Genomic DNA, 27,379 nt, shown 5'->3' with positions numbered 1-27,379 from the left:
GCAGGGGTCTTCGATACAGATACAGACTGGGCAGGGGTCTTCGATACAGATACAGACTGGGCAGGGGTCTTCGATACAGATACAGACTGGGCAGGGGTCTTCGATACAGATACAGACTGGGCAGGGGTCTTCGATACAGATACAGACTGGGCAGGGGTCTTCGATACAGATACAGACTGGGCAGGGGTCTTCGATACAGATACAGACTGGGCAGGGGTCTTCGATACAGATACAGACTGGGCAGGGGTCTTCGATACAGATACAGACTGGGCAGGGGTCTTCGATACAGATACAGACTGGGCAGGGGTCTTCGATACAGATACAGACTGGGCAGGGGTCTTCGATACAGATACAGACTGGGCAGGGGTCTTCGATACAGATACAGACTGGGCAGGGGTCTTCGATACAGATACAGACTGGGCAGGGGTCTTCGATACAGATACAGACTGGGCAGGGGTCTTCGATAGAGATACAGACTGGGCAGGGGTCTTCGATAGAGATACAGACTGGGCAGGGGTCTTCGATAGAGATACAGACTGGGCAGGGGTCTTCGATAGAGATACAGACTGGGCAGGGGTCTTCGATAGAGATACAGACTGGGCAGGGGTCTTCGATAGAGATACAGACTGGGAATGTTTGTTAAATCATAACCGTCGGTTTCACACTCACCTCGATTTTTCATGTATAATTCAGTTGCATAAGACATGTTGACTTACAATTTTTAATTTCATAGAATTAAGATCTGTTCATACATTTATAGGGATAACCTAATATTTACTAACCTGTCTGTTTTGGGCATTGAAATGACCAACTTGATGCCAGGTGACGATGAACACACTCCTAGCGCGAAAATTCGATCCAGGAAAGAAGGTATCCACTTTTCTGTCCATTTCGGTGAGCAGGTATTGATCTGTTGTTTCTCTAAAAACAGAAATACAAAGAAATGTATGAATAAAAACAATAATCATGGCAAAAAAGTGTGCGAGTCCTTACCTTTGTCCAATCTGCTTTTTTTTGTGTAAAAAATAGAGTAAAAAGTGTACCTTGAGGTTACTGTCGTCAACCTTGTAACTCTTGCTTCCTTCATTTTTGTCCTTTAGTCCTCTAATTCTATGAACAATGTTTCTGACAAATGAGGAAGAATTGCTGTTTTCTGGGTATCCATCTTAAAGTGACATATAGAAAGTAAAACTTGGGTTTATTCTCAGCAGCCTCGTAACTCTTGCTTCCTTTAGTCCTCACGTTCTATGAGCAATGATTCTGACAAAGGGGGAAGAACTTCAGGGCTGGAATCTATCCATCTAAATACTTAGTGTCAACTAGTTTTTGACCTTGAAATATATATATTTTTTTTTTTAGTTCCTTAAATCAAGCGTCTTAATGCCTTGTCTGGAGTGATTTCCATTCAAAAAAGTGCAACACCAGAACAGATACTGCACTTTGTTCCTAGCCAGAAGGTGAAGCAGTGTTAATCCACCCTTTTTTCATATACACAATGTCATGTGCTCAAAAGGACGGAAACCCTAATTTATTCATTTACAATTTGATTGTGTTGGAAAGAATTAGATGATAGTAATTTTACAGTATTAGCTGAAGACTTGTGTCACGGCCACCGAGAGTAAGAAGAAAGCCTGTTAACTGAAAAATGCCAGCAGGCAATGTAGGTAAGATTTGTCAGATTGTCACTACTATACGAGGGCCGTTTGAAAAAGAGCAATAAAACATTTAAAAAAAAAAAAAAGGAACACAGTTCGATTACTACTTAAACTGAACTTTATTCAATATAAAATATAAATATTATCTATGAAAAATTAAGTAATGTTATAGCAATATACAATTTAATACTGATAAAACTGAATTATGAATTTAGGGAACAAACAAAGAAACATTAAACACAAATATTTTTTAGCCTTCGGAACAAGATCAGTGTAGTATTTGTTTTGATGCTACACTTTACCTTTTCTGTCCTCAGTCGGTGGAGGAGAAACCTTTCATGACTGAGATTATTTTTGTTCCTATCCAGAGTGCCCCTTATTGGGAAGCTGGATTTTTCCCCACAAGATTATATGTTGAAATATTTAAATAACTATTACTTTAAATACAGAAATTATATTTAAAGTTTTGGTTTTCTGTTTTACTATGTCCATGTTTTTCCCCAAAATGTGTAGCGTATTAGTTGTCTCACAGGCCATCAGTGATCGATCACTGGCAGTAACCTGTGGTGTTCCCTGGAGACCAAGTGACAAGTCTTCCCAGATTCCTCTTGACCACTCGTGCAGATGATTGCATGTTATCGCAACAGCCGTTGTCACTGATGTCTCGTTGTCATTGGTGTTTCCTGGGGTTTGGGTGACAAAATGCCTCCCCAAGGTACCAGATTTGAACTGCACACTTCCAATGGAGATTTGGTTAGTACTCTCCTACCTCGGTCTTTCCATCCTCCCTGACCCTTCACAGTTGGTGTGGCGCCAGTTGAGGTCATCTACACCAGTTTTTATTATTATTATTATTATTATTATGATAATAATAAGGGTGCTTGTGCAGTGTATACACGTGTATTTTAAATATTTTCAAGTTAAATTAAATTTTGGGTTTGTATTACTGTACTCAGATTCGAAAAAGTTGTCAGAAATCAAATATATAACAAATAAATGTTATCAAAGGCAAGATAAGTTACTCTTCTACCTATCTGGAAAGGTTTTTAGTGGTTTTACTCACTTTAAAACATGTAATCGCTTCGAAAATCATACAATGTTTATCAGTATATTTTAAGAAAAACGTCGGCATGTTTGGTGGAAAAGTAAACTTATCTTGCCTTTGATAACATTTATTTATGTTTTTCGAATCTATGTATAGTAAGACAAACCCGTCATGTAAATTATTTACAGTTAAAATGCTATATAAAAAAAAAACAAAGTTGAAGTTTTAAATACATTTCAAATAAATTACGCCTGATGCTAACATTGTCGTGAAACTGTCGTAAAAACTGCTGACTTTAAAATATTTGAAAATACTCAGTGAAAAGTTTTATTTATTATTAAAAGAACAGACTGAAAAAAATATAAAAATTGTTTTTCAGTAAAAAAAAAAAAAATAAATAAATAAATAAAATGAAATATGCGACTTTCTCCGATAAAAATAAAAGTTCAAACACGAGTTCACTTACGATATTTTTATTAAAATTATCCCAAATGTGCAATTATAATAATTATTATCCGAATGGAGAATTGTTCTCTTTAGAACATATATGGACAATCGCTAACACATATTGGTAGCCATATTTTTTTTATGCCTGTTAGCATGACCACATGGTTGAATACCGGAAGCTGTCTATACCTACAACTTAATCAGGAAGTGACGTTACGCTGTTATGTGCATGGACCTTCTTACTCTCGGTAGCCACGGTTGTGTTCCCCTGTATTCCGTAGTGGCAACGTCAAGGTGTTGGCTGAGATTATATATATATATATATATATATATATATATATATATATGCAATTATATAAATACAACTATGCGAGAGTTCGTTCCTTATAAACTCCGAAACGGCTGAACTGAAATTTACATGAGTCAGGGAGTGATCTTAGTTAAGTTTTGTCCCAGAATACCCCCGGTAATTGCCGATAACCGAAACCGCTGTTTCAATTTATCTATCATCGGTAAAGCCATTTTTTTCCATGTCGTTGCTTAGCAACAATGATAAAACAACGAGCCGTAAAAATTCTACTATGGGATAAAAATTAAGTTACATCGTGTGGGAAACGTTTTATTTGTGGATTTCTGTAAAACTAGCACGGTTACTCTGCATTGCCTGGGACAAAAGTAACGTGACTATCATTCTCCCTTTTTTCTTTCCTCATTTCCTCTTCACTCAGCCCATTCCTTTCTCTGAACACATAACTAGTCGGCATAAGGGAAATAACTGAAAAAAAAAATCAGAGTTACTCCCCTTTACATTATAACATTAAAAGATGTGTGCACGTCTTGATAACAGTAAATGATATAAATGTCCATTTGATCCCCCCCCCCCCACAAATGAATGGCTGAAAACTTTTCGTTTGGATTTTGAATTTTTTATATATATATATATATATATATATATATATATATACCTCCTTATATCAAATATTAAATTCCATCCAATCCCTTTTTTTAGCTGCTTACATTGTAAGATGGCGGTTATGCTCGAACTATGTTCGTTACAGTTCAAGCCTCTCTCGGACCCCTCACGCCGTCTGGCACCGTCGAAAATGGACAAACAAAAAATAATTAATCCGGCTGTTTCTTTTTCTGTTCTAGCAAAAATGCATTTAGCACCATTACTTTCCAAACAATGTCTGCTTCGTTTTTTTTACAATTTTTACTGTTCATTCATCTGCCATGAAATTAATAAAACTCATCTCGACACCAGCTTATGTCTTTCGTTGCCCCAACGGGGCTCGCACGTTTATCTCACCCAATGCTCTTTTTTTCCTGCCCCTCGCTACGTGGTGCATTTTTTTCTTTTATTCAATATTCAATTGCTTATAATACTTAAACAACTTGTGTTTTTTTATTTTTTTATTATTAATATTAGATGAATTTCAGTATAAATCATCGTGTTCTTTATTTCAATCCAATTTTGAAGTTTTGTAACGCTGTCCGTAAAAATTACTGTTCATTATTGACAGTCTAAGAGTTCCACATATCTTGCTTGTTGGGACCTCGGCGATGACGTCATTTTTTCAGCTGGCCGGCCATCTTTATAACGAAGGCCACGCCAACATCCCCCCACCAAAAGGGGAAGCCTGGCATTTTCTCACCCGAAAGGGGGGAGCTTGGCAGTTTCTCCCCCCAAAGGAGGGAGTCGGTGTCCCCCCCAAGGGTGGGGGGGGCGAAGAGGCCAGGAGGAGGTGACTTTTCTTTGAGGGGGGGGGGGAGAAGCCTCCAGGCACCCTCCTCCCTGAAGGTGGGGTTGGGGATTATCTCTCCCTGAAGGGGGGAGGCCGGCACCAAGCATGTAAATCCAGAGGGGTGATTTTTTTTGTTACCCCTCGGAGTGGGAAGGGGGCCGATCACCCAGGCAACGCCGGGTAACCCCTGCTAGTCTATCTATAAAAGTGAACGCAAACGCGCGCGCACGCGCGTGCGTGCATGTACGTTTCCCTACACAATAACTTTGTCAATTTTCAGTCTACAGACTCGAAATTTGATATACAGGGTACTGAGATTTGGGAAAATCTTTGTGATCGGTTTTCGGCTAGAAATTTGGCTGTTAAAGGGTCAAAGTTCAACGATTTGACCTTTGAGAACTACCAAACTCCGCCAATTTTGGGTCTAAACACTTGAAATTTTAGATATAGGTAACTTGGACATGGATCTAACTTAATAACTTGATTTGAGCCCAAAACAATAAATGTAAAGGGGTCATAATAGGGGTCAAAGTTAAAAAAAAAAATTGACCGTTTTTTTTTTTTTGTTTTTTTTTTGCTCAACATACACCTCCAAACACGCGAGCAACGTCGGGCTGAAATGCTAGTTTGCATATATACTCAAAAAGGTTGCTGCTGCTAATACCTTAGCGGGCTTGCGTCAGAAGAAAATCTGATATCTTCACAGCGTTCTGTTACAACTTTTAAGTAGTTTCATGTTTTATCTGGAGCGATTTCCAGGGGGGGGGGGGACACGAATCGGCGGTAATTGTTTTGGATTCATTTTCTTTAAAATATTTTTAATGTCGTCGATAGTAACGCTTACCTAATCGGGCATTTTCCAGTAGAGGCGCCCCAGCCGAGTGTTAATAAACCATCTTTTCCAAAATAAAAGGAGAATGGTATCTTGTGACCAAAGAACAGAACCGTACTGCAATAATATTTTTAGCCCCCAAAGCTTGAGCAACAAATGCTCTAATCATGATGACTGTTTCGTGTCAAATACTTGAAATAAAAACTTGACATCTTTATTATTTTAGAGTTTGAAGGGCGAGAAAGTAAATACTACAGAGAATTTCGCTAGGCATGATCCCGGGGCCGGGTTGGAGCGCGGGGGGGGGGTGCTCTAGTCGTTTACTTCCTACCAGATATCTCCATTTTCGGAGAAAAAAAAAAGGAAAGGATTAGCTTTCTTCAAGCCAATTCCTACATTGCAGATCTTCGATCTGTGATAAACGACCGTTACTTACGTAGGATAAAAAAAAAAAAAAAAAAAAAAGGAAAGGGAAGAGGGGAAAAAATCGATGTTGCAATCTAAGTAGGGGCGACACCCTGGAGTGAATGTGGTATTATAGTGATAGCTATTACTAGCTAGAATTCGCTAAGACAATTATAAGGTATAGTGACAAGAATCACCATAGACCACTCTCTTGTTCCCCACACTTTTGAATGGCCTTGTGCCCAATTTATTTGGACGAGTGTACAATTTAGTGAAATAATTGTTTCAATATAGGATGACCCATTTAGAGTAAAATTGACATTGTAATAACTGAAGTGATTCTAGCTTAGAATAGAATCAATTTGTTACTCTAGATGACCAACGACACTCATTGCCTACATTTTTGATGACCTTGTGCCTAATTTATGCTAAAAATGAATTTCAGGATTTGGGGGAAATAAATGACATTTAGTAACTGTTCTGTGGAAGAAGTTCTTCAACACCGAGATGATTCTAGTGAAGAGTAGATTATTTTATCATTTTAGAGCAAGGTTGACCAATGGAGCCACATTACCTCCCAAGTTTGATGACCTTGTGCTCAATTTTATCAAATGTAAATCCTTAAATTTGGTACAAAAACGGAATAAACAAATAAAAAGTGTAGTACGTATTTGTTCTGTCCTCAACCAAAAAATGAGGTCAATCTTCCTGGACTGAGGTAACTTTAAATTTTTTCTCCCATCCAGGGTTGCGCCTTTCTGAATGAGCTGGATAATCTTTCCCCGTTGTCCTTGTATCTAACTTTACCTTCATGGATAGGCAAGTAAAACCTTGTCTCTTCTACATTGTCCACAAAAATGCCACTGCGACAAAGGGCTTCTGTGAATTAGGAGCATTCTAAGTAGGGAGTTGTGCAGCGTGATGCTTGTTCAGATTACATTTAAACTTCTGCATGTTAATACGGTTAGGGAAACAGTAAACAGGAAGAGAATTCCAAAAGCTATCAGTTTGAGGAAAAAAAACCTTTACAGGAAAAAAGCCCCTGGGCTTGACCATTACTCCTGATCTTAAATGGAACACGTACATCAAATCTGTTGCCAAGGCCGCTGGAAAAATGGTGGGATCTTTCTATCGATCCGGTAAATATCTCACTGCTGATGCTATTCTCTATCTATATAAGAGCCAGGTATGTCCAAGGATGGAATATTGTTGCCACATCTGGGCAGGAGCTGCTAGAAAGGACTTGTCCTGCCTTGATAGAGTTCAAAATAGACTTCGTAGCCTCGTAGGAGATGTCCTTTTCTCCTCCTTGCAACCTCTATCTCACAGAAGAGATGTTGCGAGTTTGTCTCTGATGTATCGTTATTTTCATGGAAAGTGTTCAACTGAGCTTCAATCTATGGTCCCCCCTCGCCAAACTTTCACAAGAAACACTCGTCTAGCTGTAAACACTATCAATAATTCCCCCCACTCTTTATCTGTGCCTAAACCTAAACGTAGATTCCATGAACAAAGCTTCTTTCTTAGAACTGCACGCCTGTGGAATTGTCTTCCGTTTTCCTGCTTTCCGGCTGACTACAATATGGTTGTCTTCAAGTCTAAAGTAAATAAGTTCTTGATGAGCCGTTCCATATAAGTTATCAAATTTACCAAATTTTCATTACTAATGATTACTATATTGTCCAATTTCTACTGTACACTCTTTAACCCTTATCCTCGAGTGGCCTCTGGGCCTTGATAATGTGGTGATGCCTATGTAAAAAAAAAAAAAAAAAAAAAAAGCCCTCCAGCAATACGGGAGTCTTCAATTGTGAAAGGGGTAGGATTTTGCTGACTGACGAGTTGGTCGGGAGAGGGGTATTTACGTAGAGGGGGCACCAGTGCAATACACCCGTTGTGTAATAGAGCGTGGACGTGTATATTAAAAAAAAAAATTATTGACGTTTCACCCCAAAGCAAGACAAAGCCATTTAGCCGTGAGGGGCTACTATTTGGGATCAGATTTGCAGGGGTACTATTTATGTACTTGTCCACATTACACTTGAATTTCTGCTTGTCAGTACAGTCAGGGAAGCAGGAGCCCGGGAGGGAATTCCAAAATGCAGCAGTCTAAGGTAAAAAGTTATTTGAGTAGAAGGCTTTATGGCAGATAGGGATCTCTACAAGGCTCGTTTCGTTTAGGGGGGGGTATTGTCGTCGAGGGGGTGGCAACTGTATACAAATGACAGAGCCGAATGCGAGATGACCGCAAAAAAAAAAAAAAAAAAAAAAAAATTACAAAAAGAACGTGTGCTCAGACCAGGAATCATATTAGAAAAGGGGAGTAGTATTTTAAAAGCATTCGAGGATTACCTCAGAAGGACAGAAATAGACATGTTACACATGGTTGCCGAGGGTGACAGGAAAGCACCTGTAAATAAATGTCGGTAGTATTTTATATAGGTAAGTGATTTTTTGAATTTATATAGTATTTTTAGATTAAGATTTCACGAAATTTAACTTAAAGAAAACCCGATTTAAAAAATATTGTATATTTTTCGATAAAACCATTTATTATTTTTAAGTTTGGTTTTTTGCTCCTTTTATTGAAAAAAAAAAATTAGTGCTTAAATTACATTATTCATATTGTTATAAGCTTCGAAGATAGGGAGTCTATTTAACCACTCTTTTCTTAATGGCGAATTCTGACACTCCTGACTCAGCACTGAACCTAATCTTAGATGGCTATCAAAATATATCGCCCATTAAATGAAACCATATCAACAGTAATGTCTGCATAACAAGGTTGAAATTGAATTTATGGTTTTAATACATTTTTTTTATGGCCATATCATGCTGAAAACACTAGTTCTCGTCCAGTCATTAAGTCAAGCAATGTAGAGCCTGGTCATTATTTATATGGTTGCCTGCTTGAGGATACACCAAGTGCTGTGAGCATGGAGAAAATGGGTAAAAGTATTTACAGGGGGGGGGGGGGATTGTACATTTCCGAGATAGCTTAATAAATCCGCGTTCAGCCATTACAGAAAGCAAGTACATTAGTGTTATTTTACTCGGTAGTTATGTATGGCAAATTAAATTGCTTAAAACTCCTTTCAAATATTAATAATTTTTAAGCAAATAAGCTACAGAGGAGCAAGTAAGGCAAAATAGATTTTGAACAAGCCGAGCATGCGGGGGTCCCCTTCCCAAACAGGAAAATTATTTCCACCATGACTAACGGTTGAACGATTTGAGGGCAATTTTATGCCTATAATGGCCCCTAGGAGGGCAACCAGAGTTACCCTGGAAAATCCATTCTTGCAAAAATTTAATGTCACTATGACTAATGTTTGTGCCAAAATTAAGAAAAAAAAAAAAAAAAAAAAATGCAAGCAAACGAAAGTGAGTGAATTACTAGGTCCAATCCCTCCTTTGTCGAGGGACCAATAATTTCCCAATTATATTTTCTTTTTAAATAATTTATCTATATCCCTATAAATTTAAGTTTTCTCTCTCTCTCTCTCTCTCTCTCTCTGACATTTCTATTAAAAACCTACTTTTTCTATTTAAAAATTATTAGAATGATGTTAATATACTCCGTCATGGATATGCGAACGACTATATGAAGATTAACTATTTTGCATATTTCTTTTGGAAAAAACGTTAATGACTTATTTTTTATGGTTCCTTATTAGATGATTGGTTTCATTTCACTATTATGTTGAATTTTATTTATGCATAGTTTCTACATTCTGCATAATTACGTGATTTGATGGTTTTATTTTATGGCTTTGTGGGTTATTTAATGCAGAATCAAGTCATTTGGAAAACGTTTTTATGCTTCATGTTCTTTATATCTTCAAATATTTATTAAGGTTGTTTAGTTTGGTTGTTTTGTAGAAGAAAGTTCTTAGTGGGGTTGCAGAACATGAATAAATTTTGCAAAAGGAAAAGAAACAAAAATCAATTGGTGCATTTTAGGTCAGGAAGCCAATATCTCCAGACAGCCTGACCTGATAACACTAGATACTCTAACACATTACCACTTTGGACCAAAGTTGTCCTGGGAGCAATGGTAACTATGAGGCAACTCTACAGCCACTAAAAGGGGCCCTCACTACTGGATGTGGTAAGATCATACCCTAAACCCAAGTTGTTTGGAAATAATGCCGAAAAAGAGAGAGAGAAAAAAAGGTAAAGAATTTATATCCAGAAATTACTATACCCAAAATAGGTTTTCTCTCATAACAGTATTTTTAGAACAAAGTCTTAATCTTCAAAATTTAAGAACTACGTCTTTTCTCAAAAAAAAAAAAAAAAAAAAAAAAAAAAAAAAAAAAAATGTGCCAGCAAGAACGCTATATTAGACACATTTTTACGCGCTAAATTACATAAACAATTCCCTCAAGCTAATTAAGTCATTTCTTTATCTAATTACTTATTAGAAATAACACCAATAAGAATATGAAAAAAGAAAAGCCCAATAAGCAAATATACAAAAAAAAAAAAAAAAAAAAAAAAAAAAAAAAAAGGAAAGATAGAATACAAAAGAGGAGGGATGAACTTAGAAAGCAAAAAAAAACGAAATAAAAATATTTACGAAAATAGACGAATCAAAGATTATATATAAGTCCAGACTGGAGATATTCAAAAGTAGGAACTAATGAACTCAACGAGGTTGTTAGATAGTGCTCAATAAGAAGAGCAAAATATTTTTTATTTATTCTAAGGAAAACAGTTACATTTGGTCGCTGTTTATAACGGCCAAATGTAACTGTTTTCCTTAGAATATCACACACACACACACACACACACACACACACACACACACACACACACACACACACACACACACACACACGTTATTTAGATTCTTCGCACTACTATTTTTACATTTCGATCGATGTAACCCCCCGACCTTATATCTTGCCGAACTTGAGAAATCTTTCTGCCAGACTCGGGGAATCTTTATTAGGCAGGATCGTTGTTTTCTCTTTATTCTCAAAAAAACCTTGCCGCGGATTGATAAAACTAGTCCAGAATGACTATTTTCCGAAAGATAAATTATTTTACATTTGGACAAGTGCAATTGAAAGGCTTTTTACTATCGACGCATTAGGGATTACGATGTGGAGGCCAAATTTATGAACGGTGCAACCTGGACGGGAAATTGGGCAGCAAGATATTTGCTCACATTACATTTAGTTTTGTTAGGTTTTACGGCATTTCAAGTGATTTTTGCCGAATATCTATGGATTTAAGGTCTTTAACCCCTGTTCTGGTTGACATATGTTCTTTGTATTTTTTTGTTTTTCACAAAGGCCAATTTTTTAGGGTATGAAAGTGTTATGCAGGTTTTCTAAATCAAATAAATCTTTAACGTTATTTTATTTATAGAAGTCGTTACAAAATAAGTGTAATCAATGTATTTAATTCTGAATGAGATAAATATGACGCAAATCCAACAACACTGCTAACACTTAATACAATAATAGTGCTACTACTACCAACAACAATATAAAAAAAAAATCTATAATATAAATCTCGTATGTATGTTTGTATGTATGTCTGCCTAAAACTTTCGACAGAGGCAACAGATTTTCACGATATCGATAGCGTTTTGAAGCTCGACCCTTCGGATGACAAATATCGAAAAATTTGCCAAAAACATGAATTCCTTTACCCTCAACTGGACACTTTTCTACAGAGAGGGGTCGCTATTTTTTCTGATATTTTCGAAAGTCATCGCCTCTTTTCGATTGTCTAGTCTTAATTTAAAACTACATCACTTCCGGTTTGGCGATGGGCGCAACAGCTAACGAGTCACTTTTTTTTTTTTTTTTTTTTTTTTTTTTTTTTTACTTTTCCTCTTTCGTGGTACTGGTCCGAGCCTGCTTGCCTACAACCACTTTTTTTTTGCTCAACACACAAACACCCGGGCAACGCATGGCACCCAAATTAGTGAAATAAAATAAAAAATAAAATAATATCCAGCATCTTCTGTTGCCACACAAAACGCTTCTGAGGACCAATAGTACACTTCACCTTTTGCCTTTTGTCATTGAAATAGAAACCCTTTTTAAAGGAATGCAACATTTTGATGTTTGTCACAGCTCAAAAATGGTCTCTCCTTTTCGTGGGAGGGGTGATTTTGTGAAGGAATCGATTTTTTTTTAAACCGATCTTGTGTCTACCTCTGTCCTCGTGAGGCGGCAAGTAAGTAGGGATTTAGTGAACTCCCTTAACAGCTGATGTGGCCGACAGGTTAACCTAGAGAGTGACCTTTACGAGAATGCTAGTGTTAAAAGGTCATACATTAACTGGTATTTGACACCAAAATGGATTTTTTTTTTATATTTGTTTTAATTTCAAAATGGATCCTTATCGAGGAAGAACGTTGTTAAACAACCAACGGGCTTAAAATTACTCCTCTTCCCAAATAGTGATATATAAATTACTGCCATTATTTCCATCAAAGAGAAAACAATGTATTTTAAGAAGAGTAATATATACGTATATATTTGGGGACACAGGTTACCGAATGATTATTGTAATTTATTGCCTCCAAATGCCATGTTTTATGTACTTAAGAAAAGGACAAGGGGTAAAACCAATCAGTCCGCCATTTAAAAATGTTTTTTTTTCTTTCCTCAAACAAGTATAATCTATTTACTAGAGTGGATTCATTCACCAATCCGTAATTTTATTGACCTTTTTAGATTTAGAAAGTAATTTTTTTTTTTTTTTTTTTTTTACACAGTGATCACCACTTATTAAGGCCCGGAAGCCACTCAGGGATAAGGGTTATTGTTAAACTTAGCGGGTATTAATTTCGGAATTTTTGAGATGAGGATTGATTATTTGTATTATTTGGATCATTCGGACTACTGTTCTCATCTGGATTGTTATTTCATATGCTAGGTGACGACCGACTACTAAGCAGACCTAGCATAGGATTTAACACGTTATTGGGATCTTAATAAATCTCACCTGTCTGTTTAAACGTACGTATGTACGTACGTATGTATATATGTCATGTCATGTACTACTGGTACCATGTAACCCAGTACTACCTGCCTCATGGTCGATTCACCGGCGTCTAAACTGGTTCCTCCACCAAACTTGTTTGGTGATGAAGGTGGCTAGTCTCCCTTAAGGATTAAAAACAAGACCTTCCAAAGGGCGAATGAACCCTTTTTCGGGGTCAACGGCCATCTAGCACCGTGTGTGTTTGTGTGTATGTATGTGTGTGTTGGGGTGAAGAGGGATCCCGTAAGCCATGGTGAAGGCAACCTTTCTAGGAGAAGCAAATCTCCGATTTAAAAAACCATGGAGCGGGCGACCAGTACCCGCATTAAGATGGTCTGAAGTTAAACTTGTTGCTGGCTATCTTGCTCTCGCTTGATCTTAACATTTTGAACCGAGAGAGAGACTTAGCTATCGTACAAAGCTAAGACTCTGTAACATCATCTGTGTATAGATACTCCCTCAGGGATTTGTCTATAAAAAATGATCCTGTGGCAAGAGAAGTCAATTTTTGGGCTCATGGACTAAGTGTCTGCGGGAGTGGCACTCGTCTGACAAGACGTTGCAATCATCATGTATGTATGCATGTATGCATGCCTAAAACTTTCAACATAGGCGACCGATTTTCATGAGATCGGTATCGTTTTGAAGCTCGACCCTTGGGACAACAAATATAAAAAAATGACTAAACATTAATTCCTTGACCCTCAACTGGGCATTTTTCTACAAGCAGGGATCGCTTTTTTCGCCTATATTTTCGAAAGTCATCCCTATTTTCGATTGACTAGCCTTAATTTAAACCTTCGCCACTTCCGGTTTGACAACGACAAAGACGTCACGTTTTTTTTTTCACATTCTTTTTCTCTTTTGCGGTAGGGGTTCGGGCCTGCCTGCCTGCCTAACACCACTTATTTGCTGCACACACACCTCCAAACATCCCGGCAATGCCGGGCACCCAGCCTCATTAATTATAATATACACACATACATACGAGGTACTTTCAATAAGTTTCCAGATATTTTTCGTATGGGCACTTTTATTGATAGTACACACATGAAACTCTAATCCCCTTCGAAGTAATCTCCTCCAGCTGTAATACACTTGTACCGTTCCAACAACTTTTGAAAGGTCCCATGAAAGTCCTGACCCTAATCCTCACAGCCTCTTTCATCTCAATTGTCTCATAACGACAGCCTCCAAGATTTTCCTTGAGCTTAGGGATTAATCAAAAGTCACAGGGAGCAAGGTCTGGACTAAACGGAAGGCGAGGAACTGTCTCCATGTCCATCTTGGTCAAAGTCTAGATGTAGTTGTAGACTGGTGCATTGTCCTGGTGGAAATGTCACGGACTCTGAAGAGTGTTGGCCTCTTTGGACAGAATCTCTTCCTGAATGCCATTAAAGCCTCTACATAGTTTTCTTTGTTGTCTGTCTAGTGGGAACCCAGTGTATGTAGATCATGCCCGTGCTGTCAAAAAAGGGATCATCATAAGATAGAGTTGATTTGCTCTGTCTGACCATCTTGAGTATTGGAGAATTAACATGCTTCCACTGGGAACTGTGTCTTTGGGGCCATAGCAGTACATCCAGCTTTCATAGCAAGTCAAGCATTAAGAACTGTGGGATCTGAATTGATCAGCTCGACCATCTTGCTCTTATGACAACGTCTTTCTTTCTGATCTTCTGATCACCCTTGGGACCAACATCGTGCAAAGCGTCGACATCTTCAGTTCCTTACAAATAAGTAGATGTACAGTTCTCACACTGACATCCAACTGTGCTTTTATTGTCTATAGACACGACGGTCCTTATCCATGAAATTATTTGGACAATCAACTCTGGTGTTCTGACTTCCTTACTTCTGCCACACCTCTCATCTCTCACAAACTCCCTGCCTTCCTTGAATCTCTTATGCCATTCAAAAACTGATGCTCCATTCATACAAAGACAGTCTGAAGCATTCCATATGTTTCTGTGGCATTTTTTTTTTTCAAGTTTAAAACAGAATTTTATTGCATATCGTTTTTCTAAAGTGTCCTCATTTTTTAAATTCAACAGCCGTGACAATCAGGCTTTAGTAGGATGTATTTCAATTCTTGCTATAGCTGTTCATTTGAACCTGAAATCATAAAAATTGGTCAGTCATCTCATAAGATGTATAACAATAATATTGAATTTTCAAGAGTCTACGATGATTTTAAATCCCTTTATAAAGTCTGGAAACTTATTGAAGGCATCATATATATATATATATATATATATACACACACACGCACTAGCAAAAGTGCCCATCGTTGACTGGGTCAAAAACAGCCTACAGAAAATAGACTCTGATTAATGAAAATATGATAGGTTATGAAAAGGAAGGGTTGTAAAGAGATAGCTTCGAATTTGGATATCAAAACCAAAGCAAAATATGCTGAAAGTAAATACAAAATAGATAAACCCCATAATTTATTATACCATACCTGTTCACACTGAAACACTTATCACAATATTATGTGGATCTATATTAAAAAACCTTGTTAAACTGACATATTTCGATTCTATGGAGGTCAGGCGCGAACGGACACCCCATAATTTTATTATACCATATTTCTTCAAACTGAAACATAATTATCAAAGTATACTTACGCAGATAGATATGAAAAGTCTTTATTAAAGTTTGTGCCTATTTCCATTCTATGGAGGTCAGGTGCGAACGCAGACCCCACAATTTTATTATACCATCCCTATTTAAGTTAAAACATACTTATCAAAGTATTATGTACATCTATATAAAAAACACTTGTAAACATTTTATTTTAATTTTCAAATGTTTTTATTTCCATACTTTGTGGACAAGGCACATACGCAGACCCCACAATTTTACTGAATCATCATTATGCCAGATCAAACATACCCATTCCTGTGTCTCGATACATCTTCTATCATTATATGTGATCAGTTTTCTATAATAGTCAACCATATAGGAGCCTAATCGTGACCTGACACACACAGACGTTCAGCTATAATATATATATATTATATATATATGCACACACAGGGTCAGTATATTATATTAGCTATGGAATTAATGCATGAGCGTGACACTTGTGACGTAAAAAAAAAATATTTTTCTTTCAGACATAACAGAAACATTTCTATGAAATTATATTAAAATGAAAAAAGATTTCTTTGAGTCGTTCTGTTTATAATTATTTATTTTTGAAAAAACAAAAAAACAAAAAAAAACAAAAAACAAACAAAACTTACTGCCATTAAATTATAAGTGGTTTGCCATACTCCCAGGTAAATATGCACTGAACAGATACTTAAAGTTAAATTCAAATTTTGATATATTTTAATTTAAATGCGAAAAAAAAAAAATTCGGACGCTGAAAACGTACAGTAAAACAATACGTTTTAATGTCGCATTGATTATTTGTAACGCAAATTAAAAACATTATCGCCTTATTCATGTTGGTAGTCTAGAAGAAAATGTATGAATATTTTTTAAGAAAGGTGTATTAAAAAAATAATGGAGAATAAATTTATAAAAAAAGACGGTGGGTAAATCGCCGTTGTAAAATGCTCTTATGATTGTCAACGGGTTAAAGTAGATTTATTTGTAAGAAAATTGCGTTAAAATAACGTGAACGTAATACGGAAATGAACGATGTAAAAAAAAATGCTGAAAGTATTAATTGTTTATTTGGATAACTTAAACGAGAAAAAAAAACAAAACAAAAACAATTGGGACGCTGAAAATGTACACAGTAAAACAATAGGTATTTTGTTGCGTTGATTATTTGTTTATGTACGCATGTGCAACCGAAAGTCGTAAACTTTTACAACACCCGTTACAAGGTCATTTGAGTTATCTCTCTCTCTCTATATATATATAGATATATCTCTATATCTCTCTATCCATATCTCTCTCTATATCCATATCTCTCTCTATATCCATATGTCTCTCTATATCTATATCTCTCTCTATATCTATATCTCTCTCTATATCTATATCTCTCTCTATATCTATATCTCGCTCTATATCTATATCTCGCTCTATATCTATATCTCGCTCTATATCTATATCTCTCTCTATATCTATATCTCTCTCTATATCTATATCTCTCTCTATATCTATATCTCTCTCTATATCTATATCTCTCTCTCTATATCTATCTATCTCTCTATATATCTCTATCTATATCTATCTATATCTATATCTATCTGTATCTATATCTATATCTATCTATATATGTAGTGGCTAAAGTACTTTGTAAAATTGAGTTGTAACTCTTCAGTGCGGGTGGTACTCAAAATACAATTGCGAATTATTTAGGATTCATATTCAGTCATAGTTGATGGGACGACGGTTACCCTCATTAAATAAAGGGTTCCATTCAAAATTCGCGCAAATTCCTGCATTCAAATGATAGTCCCAAGTTCGACATGATACACCCAAACAAAGTTTGTGATTACATACACCAAAACGTTATGAAAGTCATCCTCAATGTGTACAGTAATCCGAAGAATCCAAAGAATCCATCCTCATCTCAAAAATTCATTTCTATTCATTACACATTAGAGTCTTTACTTTCAGTTTTGTTTCCCAATTTTTTTTTCTTGTAAATGGAAATGTTGTCAACATAACAAGATGAGAAGAGTCGTCTGAAGAATCCAAAGAATCCATCCTCATCTCAAAAATTCATTTCTATTCATTACACATTAGAGTCTTTACTTTCAGTTTTGTTTCCCAATTTTTTTTTCTTGTAAATGGAAATGTTGTCAACATAACAAGATGAGAAGAGTCGTCTGAAGAATCCAAAGAATCCATCCTCATCTCAAAAATTCATTTCTATTCCTTACACATTAGAGTCTTTACTTTCAGTTTTGTTTCCGAATTTCTTTTTCTTGTAAATGGAAATGTTGTCAACATAACAAGATGAGAAGAGTCGTCTGAAGAATCCAAAGAATCCATCCTCATCTCAAAAATTCATTTCTATTCATTACACATTAGAGTCTTTACTTTCAGTTTTGTTTCCCAATTTTTTTTTCTTGTAAATGTAAATGTTGTCAACATAACAAGATGAGAAGCGTCGTCTGAAGCATCCAAAGAATCCAAAGAATCCATCCTCATCTCAAAAATTCATTTCTATTCATTACACATTAGAGTCTGTACTTTCAGTTTTGTTTCCCAATTTTATTTTTCTTGTAAATGGAAATGTTGTCAACATAACAAGATGAGAAGCGTCGTCTGAAGAATCCAAAGAATCCAAAGAATCCATCCTCATCTCAAAAATTCATTTCTATTCATTACACATTAGAGTCTTTACTTTCAGTTTTGTTTCCCAATTTTATTTTTCTTGTAAATGGAAATGTTGTCAACATAACAAGATGAGAAGAGTCGTCTGAAGAATCCAAAGAATCCATCCTCATCTCAAAAATTCATTTCTATTCATTACACATTAGAGTCTTTACTTTCAGTTTTGTTTCCCAATTTTTTTTTCTTGTAAATGAAAATGTTGTCAACATAACAAGATGAGAAGAGTCGTCTGAAGCATCCAAAGAATCCATCCTCATCTCAAAAGTTCATTTCTATTCCTTACACATTAGAGTCTTTACTTTCAGTTTTGTTTCCCAATTTTTTTTTCTTGTAAATGGAAATGTTGTCAACATAACAAGATGAGAAGAGTCGTCTGAAGAATCCAAAGAATCCATCCTCATCTCAAAAATTCATTTCTATTCATTACACATTAGAGTCTTTACTTTCAGTTTTGTTTCCCAATTTTTTTTTCTTGTAAATGGAAATGTTGTCAACATAACAAGATGAGAAGAGTCGTCTGAAGAATCCAAAGAATCCATCCTCATCTCAAAAATTCATTTCTATTCCTTACACATTAGAGTCTTTACTTTCAGTTTTGTTTCCGAATTTCTTTTTCTTGTAAATGGAAATGTTGTCAACATAACAAGATGAGAAGAGTCGTCTGAAGAATCCAAAGAATCCATCCTCATCTCAAAAATTCATTTCTATTCATTACACATTAGAGTCTTTACTTTCAGTTTTGTTTCCCAATTTTTTTTTCTTGTAAATGGAAATGTTGTCAACATAACAAGATGAGAAGCGTCGTCTGAAGCATCCAAAGAATCCAAAGAATCCATCCTCATCTCAAAAATTCATTTCTATTCATTACACATTAGAGTCTTTACTTTCAGTTTTGTTTCCCAATTTTATTTTTCTTGTAAATGGAAATGTTGTCAACATAACAAGATGAGAAGCGTCGTCTGAAGAATCCAAAGAATCCAAAGAATCCATCCTCATCTCAAAAATTCATTTCTATTCATTACACATTAGAGTCTTTACTTTCAGTTTTGTTTCCCAATTTTATTTTTCTTGTAAATGGAAATGTTGTCAACATAACAAGATGAGAAGAGTCGTCTGAAGAATCCAAAGAATCCATCCTCATCTCAAAAATTCATTTCTATTCATTACACATTAGAGTCTTTACTTTCAGTTTTGTTTCCCAATTTTTTTTTCTTGTAAATGAAAATGTTGTCAACATAACAAGATGAGAAGAGTCGTCTGAAGAATCCAAAGAATCCATCCTCATCTCAAAAATTCATTTCTATTCCTTACACATTAGAGTCTTTACTTTCAGTTTTGTTTCCCAATTTTTTTTTCTTGTAAATGGAAATGTTGTCAACATAAGATGAGAAGAGTCGTCTGAAGAATCCAAAGAATCCATCCTCATCTCAAAAATTCATTTCTATTCATTACACATTAGAGTCTTTACTTTCAGTTTTGTTTCCCAATTTTTTTTTCTTGTAAATGGAAATGTTGTCAACATAACAAGATGAGAAGAGTCGTCTGAAGAATCCAAAGAATCCATCCTCATCTCAAAAACTCATCTCTATTCATTACACATTAGAGTCTTTACTTTCAGTTTTGTTTCCCAATTTTTTTTTCTTGTAAATGGAAATGTTGTCAACATAACAAGATGAGAAGAGTCGTCTGAAGAATCCAAAGAATCCATCCTCATCTCAAAAATTCATTTCTATTCATTACACATTAGAGTCTTTACTTTCAGTTTTGTTTCCCAATTTTTTTTCTTGTAAATGGAAATGTTGTCAATATAACAAGATGAGAAGAGTCGTCTGAAGAATCCAAAGAATCCATCCTCATCTCAAAAATTCATTTCTATTCATTACACATTAGAGTCTTTACTTTCAGTTTTGTTTCCCAATTTTTTTTTCTTGTAAATGGAAATGTTGTCAACATAAGATGAGAAGAGTCGTCTGAAGAATCCAAAGAATCCATCCTCATCTCAAAAATTCATTTCTATTCATTACACATTAGAGTCTTTACTTTCAGTTTTGTTTCCCAATTTTTTTTTCTTGTAAATGGAAATGTTGTCAACATAACAAGATGAGAAGAGTCGTCTGAAGAATCCAAAGAATCCAAAGAATCCATCCTCATCTCAAAAATTCATTTCTATTCATTACACATTAGAGTCTTTACTTTCAGTTTTGTTTCCCAATTTTTTTTTCTTGTAAATGGAAATGTTGTCAATATAACAAGATGAGAAGAGTCGTCTGAAGAATCCAAAGAATCCATCCTCATCTCAAAAATTCATTTCTATTCATTACACATTAGAGTCTTTACTTTCAGTTTTGTTTCCCAATTTTTTTTTCTTGTAAATGGAAATGTTGTCAACATAAGATGAGAAGAGTCGTCTGAAGAATCCAAAGAATCAATCCTCATCTCAAAAATTCATTTCTATTCATTACACATTAGAGTCTTTACTTTCAGTTTTGTTTCCCAATTTTTTTTTCTTGTAAATGGAAATGTTGTCAATATAACAAGATGAGAAGAGTCGTCTGAAGAATCCAAAGAATCCATCCTCATCTCAAAAATTCATTTCTATTCATTACACATTAGAGTCTTTACTTTCAGTTTTGTTTCCCAATTTTTTTTTCTTGTAAATGGAAATGTTGTCAACATAAGATGAGAAGAGTCGTCTGAAGCATCCAAAGAATCCATCCTCATCTCAAAAATTCATTTCTATTCATTACACATTAGAGTCTTTACTTTCAGTTTTGTTTCCAAATTTTTTTTTCTTGTAAATGGAAATGTTGTCAATATAACAAGATGAGAAGAGTCGTCTGAAGAATCCAAAGAATCCATCCTCATCTCAAAAATTCATTTCTATTCATTACACATTAGAGTCTTTACTTTCAGTTTTGTTTCCCAATTTTTTTTTCTTGTAAATGGAAATGTTGTCAATATAACAAGATGAGAAGAGTCGTCTGAAGCATCCAAAGAATCCATCCTCATCTCAAAAATTCATTTCTATTCATTACACATTAGAGTCTTTACTTTCAGTTTTGTTTCCCAATTTTTTTTTCTTGTAAATGGAAATGTTGTCAATATAACAAGATGAGAAGAGTCGTCTGAAGCATCCAAAGAATCCATCCTCATCTCAAAAATTCATTTCTATTCATTACACATTAGAGTCTTTACTTTCAGTTTTGTTTCCCAATTTTTTTTTCTTGTAAATGGAAATGTTGTCAACATAAGATGAGAAGAGTCGTCTGAAGAATCCAAAGAATCAATCCTCATCTCAAAAATTCATTTCTATTCATTACACATTAGAGTCTTTACTTTCAGTTTTGTTTCCCAATTTTTTTTTCTTGTAAATGGAAATGTTGTCAATATAACAAGATGAGAAGAGTCGTCTGAAGCATCCAAAGAATCCATCCTCATCTCAAAAATTCATTTCTATTCATTACACATTAGAGTCTTTACTTTCAGTTTTGTTTCCCAATTTTTTTTTCTTGTAAATGGAAATGTTGTCAACATAAGATGAGAAGAGTCGTCTGAAGCATCCAAAGAATCCATCCTCATCTCAAAAATTCATTTCTATTCATTACACATTAGAGTCTTTACTTTCAGTTTTGTTTCCCAATTTTTTTTTCTTGTAAATGGAAATGTTGTCAACATAAGATGAGAAGAGTCGTCTGAAGCATCCAAAGAATCCATCCTCATCTCAAAAATTCATTTCTATTCATTACACATTAGAGTCTTTACTTTCAGTTTTGTTTCCCAATTTTTTTTTCTTGTAAATGGAAATGTTGTCAACATAAGATGAGAAGAGTCGTCTGAAGCATCCAAAGAATCCATCCTCATCTCAAAAATTTCATTTCTATTCATTACACATTAGAGTCTTTACTTTCAGTTTTGTTTCCCAATTTTTTTTTCTTGTAAATGGAAATGTTGTCAATATAACAAGATGAGAAGAGTCGTCTGAAGCATCCAAAGAATCCATCCTCATCTCAAAAATTCATTTCTATTCATTACACATTAGAGTCTTTACTTTCAGTTTTGTTTCCCAATTTTTTTTTCTTGTAAATGGAAATGTTGTCAATATAACAAGATGAGAAGAGTCGTCTGAAGAATCCAAAGAATCCATCCTCATCTCAAAAATTCATTTCTATTCATTACACATTAGAGTCTTTACTTTCAGTTTTGTTTCCAAATTTTTTTTTCTTGTAAATGGAAATGTTGTCAATATAACAAGATGAGAAGAGTCGTCTGAAGAATCCAAAGAATCCATCCTCATCTCAAAAATTCATTTCTATTCATTACACATTAGAGTCTTTACTTTCAGTTTTGTTTCCCAATTTTTTTTTCTTGTAAATGGAAATGTTGTCAACATAAGATGAGAAGAGTCGTCTGAAGCATCCAAAGAATCCATCCTCATCTCAAAAATTCATTTCTATTCATTACACATTAGAGTCTTTACTTTCAGTTTTGTTTCCCAATTTTTTTTTCTTGTAAATGGAAATGTTGTCAATATAACAAGATGAGAAGAGTCGTCTGAAGAATCCAAAGAATCCATCCTCATCTCAAAAATTCATTTCTATTCATTACACATTAGAGTCTTTACTTTCAGTTTTGTTTCCCAATTTTTTTTTCTTGTAAATGGAAATGTTGTCAATATAACAAGATGAGAAGAGTCGTCTGAAGAATCCAAAGAATCCATCCTCATCTCAAAAATTCATTTCTATTCATTACACATTAGAGTCTTTACTTTCAGTTTTGTTTCCCAATTTTTTTTTCTTGTAAATGGAAATGTTGTCAACATAAGATGAGAAGAGTCGTCTGAAGCATCCAAAGAATCCATCCTCATCTCAAAAATTCATTTCTATTCATTACACATTAGAGTCTTTACTTTCAGTTTTGTTTCCCAATTTTTTTTTCTTGTAAATGGAAATGTTGTCAATATAACAAGATGAGAAGAGTCGTCTGAAGAATCCAAAGAATCCATCCTCATCTCAAAAATTCATTTCTATTCATTACACATTAGAGTCTTTACTTTCAGTTTTGTTTCCAAATTTTTTTTTCTTGTAAATGGAAATGTTGTCAATATAACAAGATGAGAAGAGTCGTCTGAAGAATCCAAAGAATCCATCCTCATCTCAAAAATTCATTTCTATTCATTACACATTAGAGTCTTTACTTTCAGTTTTGTTTCCAAATTTTTTTTTTCTTGTAAATGGAAATGTTGTCAACATAACAAGATGAGAAGAGTCGTCTGAAGCATCCAAAGAATCCATCCTCATCTCAAAAATTTCATTTCTATTCATTACACATTAGAGTCTTTACTTTCAGTTTTGTTTCCCAATTTTTTTTTCTTGTAAATGGAAATGTTGTCAACATAAGATGAGAAGAGTCGTCTGAAGCATCCAAAGAATCCATCCTCATCTCAAAAATTCATTTCTATTCATTACACATTAGAGTCTTTACTTTCAGTTTTGTTTCCCAATTTTTTTTTCTTGTAAATGGAAATGTTGTCAACATAAGATGAGAAGAGTCGTCTGAAGCATCCAAAGAATCCATCCTCATCTCAAAAATTCATTTCTATTCATTACACATTAGAGTCTTTACTTTCAGTTTTGTTTCCAAATTTTTTTTTTCTTGTAAATGGAAATGTTGTCAACATAAGATGAGAAGAGTCGTCTGAAGCATCCAAAGAATCCATCCTCATCTCAAAAATTCATTTCTATTCATTACACATTAGAGTCTTTACTTTCAGTTTTGTTTCCCAATTTTTTTTTCTTGTAAATGGAAATGTTGTCAACATAAGATGAGAAGAGTCGTCTGAAGCATCCAAAGAATCCATCCTCATCTCAAAAATTCATTTCTATTCATTACACATTAGAGTCTTTACTTTCAGTTTTGTTTCCAAATTTTTTTTTTCTTGTAAATGGAAATGTTGTCAACATAACAAGATGAGAAGAGTCGTCTGAAGCATCCAAAGAATCCATCCTCATCTCAAAAATTTCATTTCTATTCATTACACATTAGAGTCTTTACTTTCAGTTTTGTTTCCCAATTTTTTTTTCTTGTAAATGGAAATGTTGTCAACATAAGATGAGAAGAGTCGTCTGAAGCATCCAAAGAATCCATCCTCATCTCAAAAATTCATTTCTATTCATTACACATTAGAGTCTTTACTTTCAGTTTTGTTTCCCAATTTTTTTTTCTTGTAAATGGAAATGTTGTCAACATAAGATGAGAAGAGTCGTCTGAAGCATCCAAAGAATCCATCCTCATCTCAAAAATTCATTTCTATTCATTACACATTAGAGTCTTTACTTTCAGTTTTGTTTCCCAATTTTTTTTTCTTGTAAATGGAAATGTTGTCAACATAAGATGAGAAGAGTCGTCTGAAGCATCCAAAGAATCCATCCTCATCTCAAAAATTCATTTCTATTCATTACACATTAGAGTCTTTACTTTCAGTTTTGTTTCCAAATTTTTTTTTCTTGTAAATGGAAATGTTGTCAATATAACAAGATGAGAAGAGTCGTCTGAAGAATCCAAAGAATCCATCCTCATCTCAAAAATTCATTTCTATTCATTACACATTAGAGTCTTTACTTTCAGTTTTGTTTCCAAATTTTTTTTTTCTTGTAAATGGAAATGTTGTCAACATAACAAGATGAGAAGAGTCGTCTGAAGCATCCAAAGAATCCATCCTCATCTCAAAAATTTCATTTCTATTCATTACACATTAGAGTCTTTACTTTCAGTTTTGTTTCCCAATTTTTTTTTCTTGTAAATGGAAATGTTGTCAATATAACAAGATGAGAAGAGTCGTCTGAAGCATCCAAAGAATCCATCCTCATCTCAAAAATTCATTTCTATTCATTACACATTAGAGTCTTTACTTTCAGTTTTGTTTCCCAATTTTTTTTTCTTGTAAATGGAAATGTTGTCAACATAAGATGAGAAGAGTCGTCTGAAGCATCCAAAGAATCCATCCTCATCTCAAAAATTCATTTCTATTCATTACACATTAGAGTCTTTACTTTCAGTTTTGTTTCCCAATTTTTTTTTCTTGTAAATGGAAATGTTGTCAACATAAGATGAGAAGAGTCGTCTGAAGCATCCAAAGAATCCATCCTCATCTCAAAAATTCATTTCTATTCATTACACATTAGAGTCTTTACTTTCAGTTTTGTTTCCCAATTTTTTTTTCTTGTAAATGGAAATGTTGTCAATATAACAAGATGAGAAGAGTCGTCTGAAGAATCCAAAGAATCCATCCTCATCTCAAAAATTCATTTCTATTCATTACACATTAGAGTCTTTACTTTCAGTTTTGTTTCCCAATTTTTTTTTCTTGTAAATGGAAATGTTGTCAACATAAGATGAGAAGAGTCGTCTGAAGCATCCAAAGAATCCATCCTCATCTCAAAAATTCATTTCTATTCATTACACATTAGAGTCTTTACTTTCAGTTTTGTTTCCAAATTTTTTTTTCTTGTAAATGGAAATGTTGTCAATATAACAAGATGAGAAGAGTCGTCTGAAGAATCCAAAGAATCCATCCTCATCTCAAAAATTCATTTCTATTCATTACACATTAGAGTCTTTACTTTCAGTTTTGTTTCCAAATTTTTTTTTTCTTGTAAATGGAAATGTTGTCAACATAACAAGATGAGAAGAGTCGTCTGAAGCATCCAAAGAATCCATCCTCATCTCAAAAATTTCATTTCTATTCATTACACATTAGAGTCTTTACTTTCAGTTTTGTTTCCCAATTTTTTTTTCTTGTAAATGGAAATGTTGTCAATATAACAAGATGAGAAGAGTCGTCTGAAGCATCCAAAGAATCCATCCTCATCTCAAAAATTCATTTCTATTCATTACACATTAGAGTCTTTACTTTCAGTTTTGTTTCCCAATTTTTTTTTCTTGTAAATGGAAATGTTGTCAACATAAGATGAGAAGAGTCGTCTGAAGCATCCAAAGAATCCATCCTCATCTCAAAAATTCATTTCTATTCATTACACATTAGAGTCTTTACTTTCAGTTTTGTTTCCAAATTTTTTTTTCTTGTAAATGGAAATGTTGTCAATATAACAAGATGAGAAGAGTCGTCTGAAGAATCCAAAGAATCCATCCTCATCTCAAAAATTCATTTCTATTCATTACACATTAGAGTCTTTACTTTCAGTTTTGTTTCCAAATTTTTTTTTTCTTGTAAATGGAAATGTTGTCAACATAACAAGATGAGAAGAGTCGTCTGAAGCATCCAAAGAATCCATCCTCATCTCAAAAATTTCATTTCTATTCATTACACATTAGAGTCTTTACTTTCAGTTTTGTTTCCAAATTTTTTTTTTCTTGTAAATGGAAATGTTGTCAACATAAGATGAGAAGAGTCGTCTGAAGCATCCAAAGAATCCATCCTCATCTCAAAAATTCATTTCTATTCATTACACATTAGAGTCTTTACTTTCAGTTTTGTTTCCAAATTTTTTTTTTCTTGTAAATGGAAATGTTGTCAATATAACAAGATGAGAAGAGTCGTCTGAAGCATCCAAAGAATCCATCCTCATCTCAAAAATTTCATTTCTATTCATTACACATTAGAGTCTTTACTTTCAGTTTTGTTTCCCAATTTTTTTTTCTTGTAAATGGAAATGTTGTCAACATAACAAGATGAGAAGAGTCGTCTGAAGCATCCAAAGAATCCATCCTCATCTCAAAAATTCATTTCTATTCATTACACATTAGAGTCTTTACTTTCAGTTTTGTTTCCCAATTTTTTTTTCTTGTAAATGGAAATGTTGTCAATATAACAAGATGAGAAGAGTCGTCTGAAGCATCCAAAGAATCCATCCTCATCTCAAAAATTCATTTCTATTCATTACACATTAGAGTCTTTACTTTCAGTTTTGTTTCC

General features: G+C 34.4%; 1 protein-coding gene across 1 annotated transcript in view; it reads right to left on the bottom strand.

Moving 5' to 3' along the window:
• Positions 1-27,379, bottom strand: part of LOC145268427 (uncharacterized) — a 346,335-nt gene that overhangs the window by 138,724 nt on the left and 180,232 nt on the right. The window contains exon 3 of the mRNA XM_080123988.1: positions 783-921. Within this exon, the coding sequence (XP_079980114.1) occupies positions 783-921 (139 nt within the window). The remainder of the gene's footprint in view (positions 1-782; positions 922-27,379) is intronic.

This window comes from Euprymna scolopes, chromosome 43 (genome assembly GCF_053919585.1).
Source record: "Euprymna scolopes isolate OS-2025 chromosome 43, ASM5391958v1, whole genome shotgun sequence".
NCBI lineage: Eukaryota > Metazoa > Mollusca > Cephalopoda > Sepiida > Sepiolidae > Euprymna > Euprymna scolopes.
Note: the sequence above shows the minus strand (reverse complement) of the source record. Positions and strands in the feature narration are given on the sequence as shown.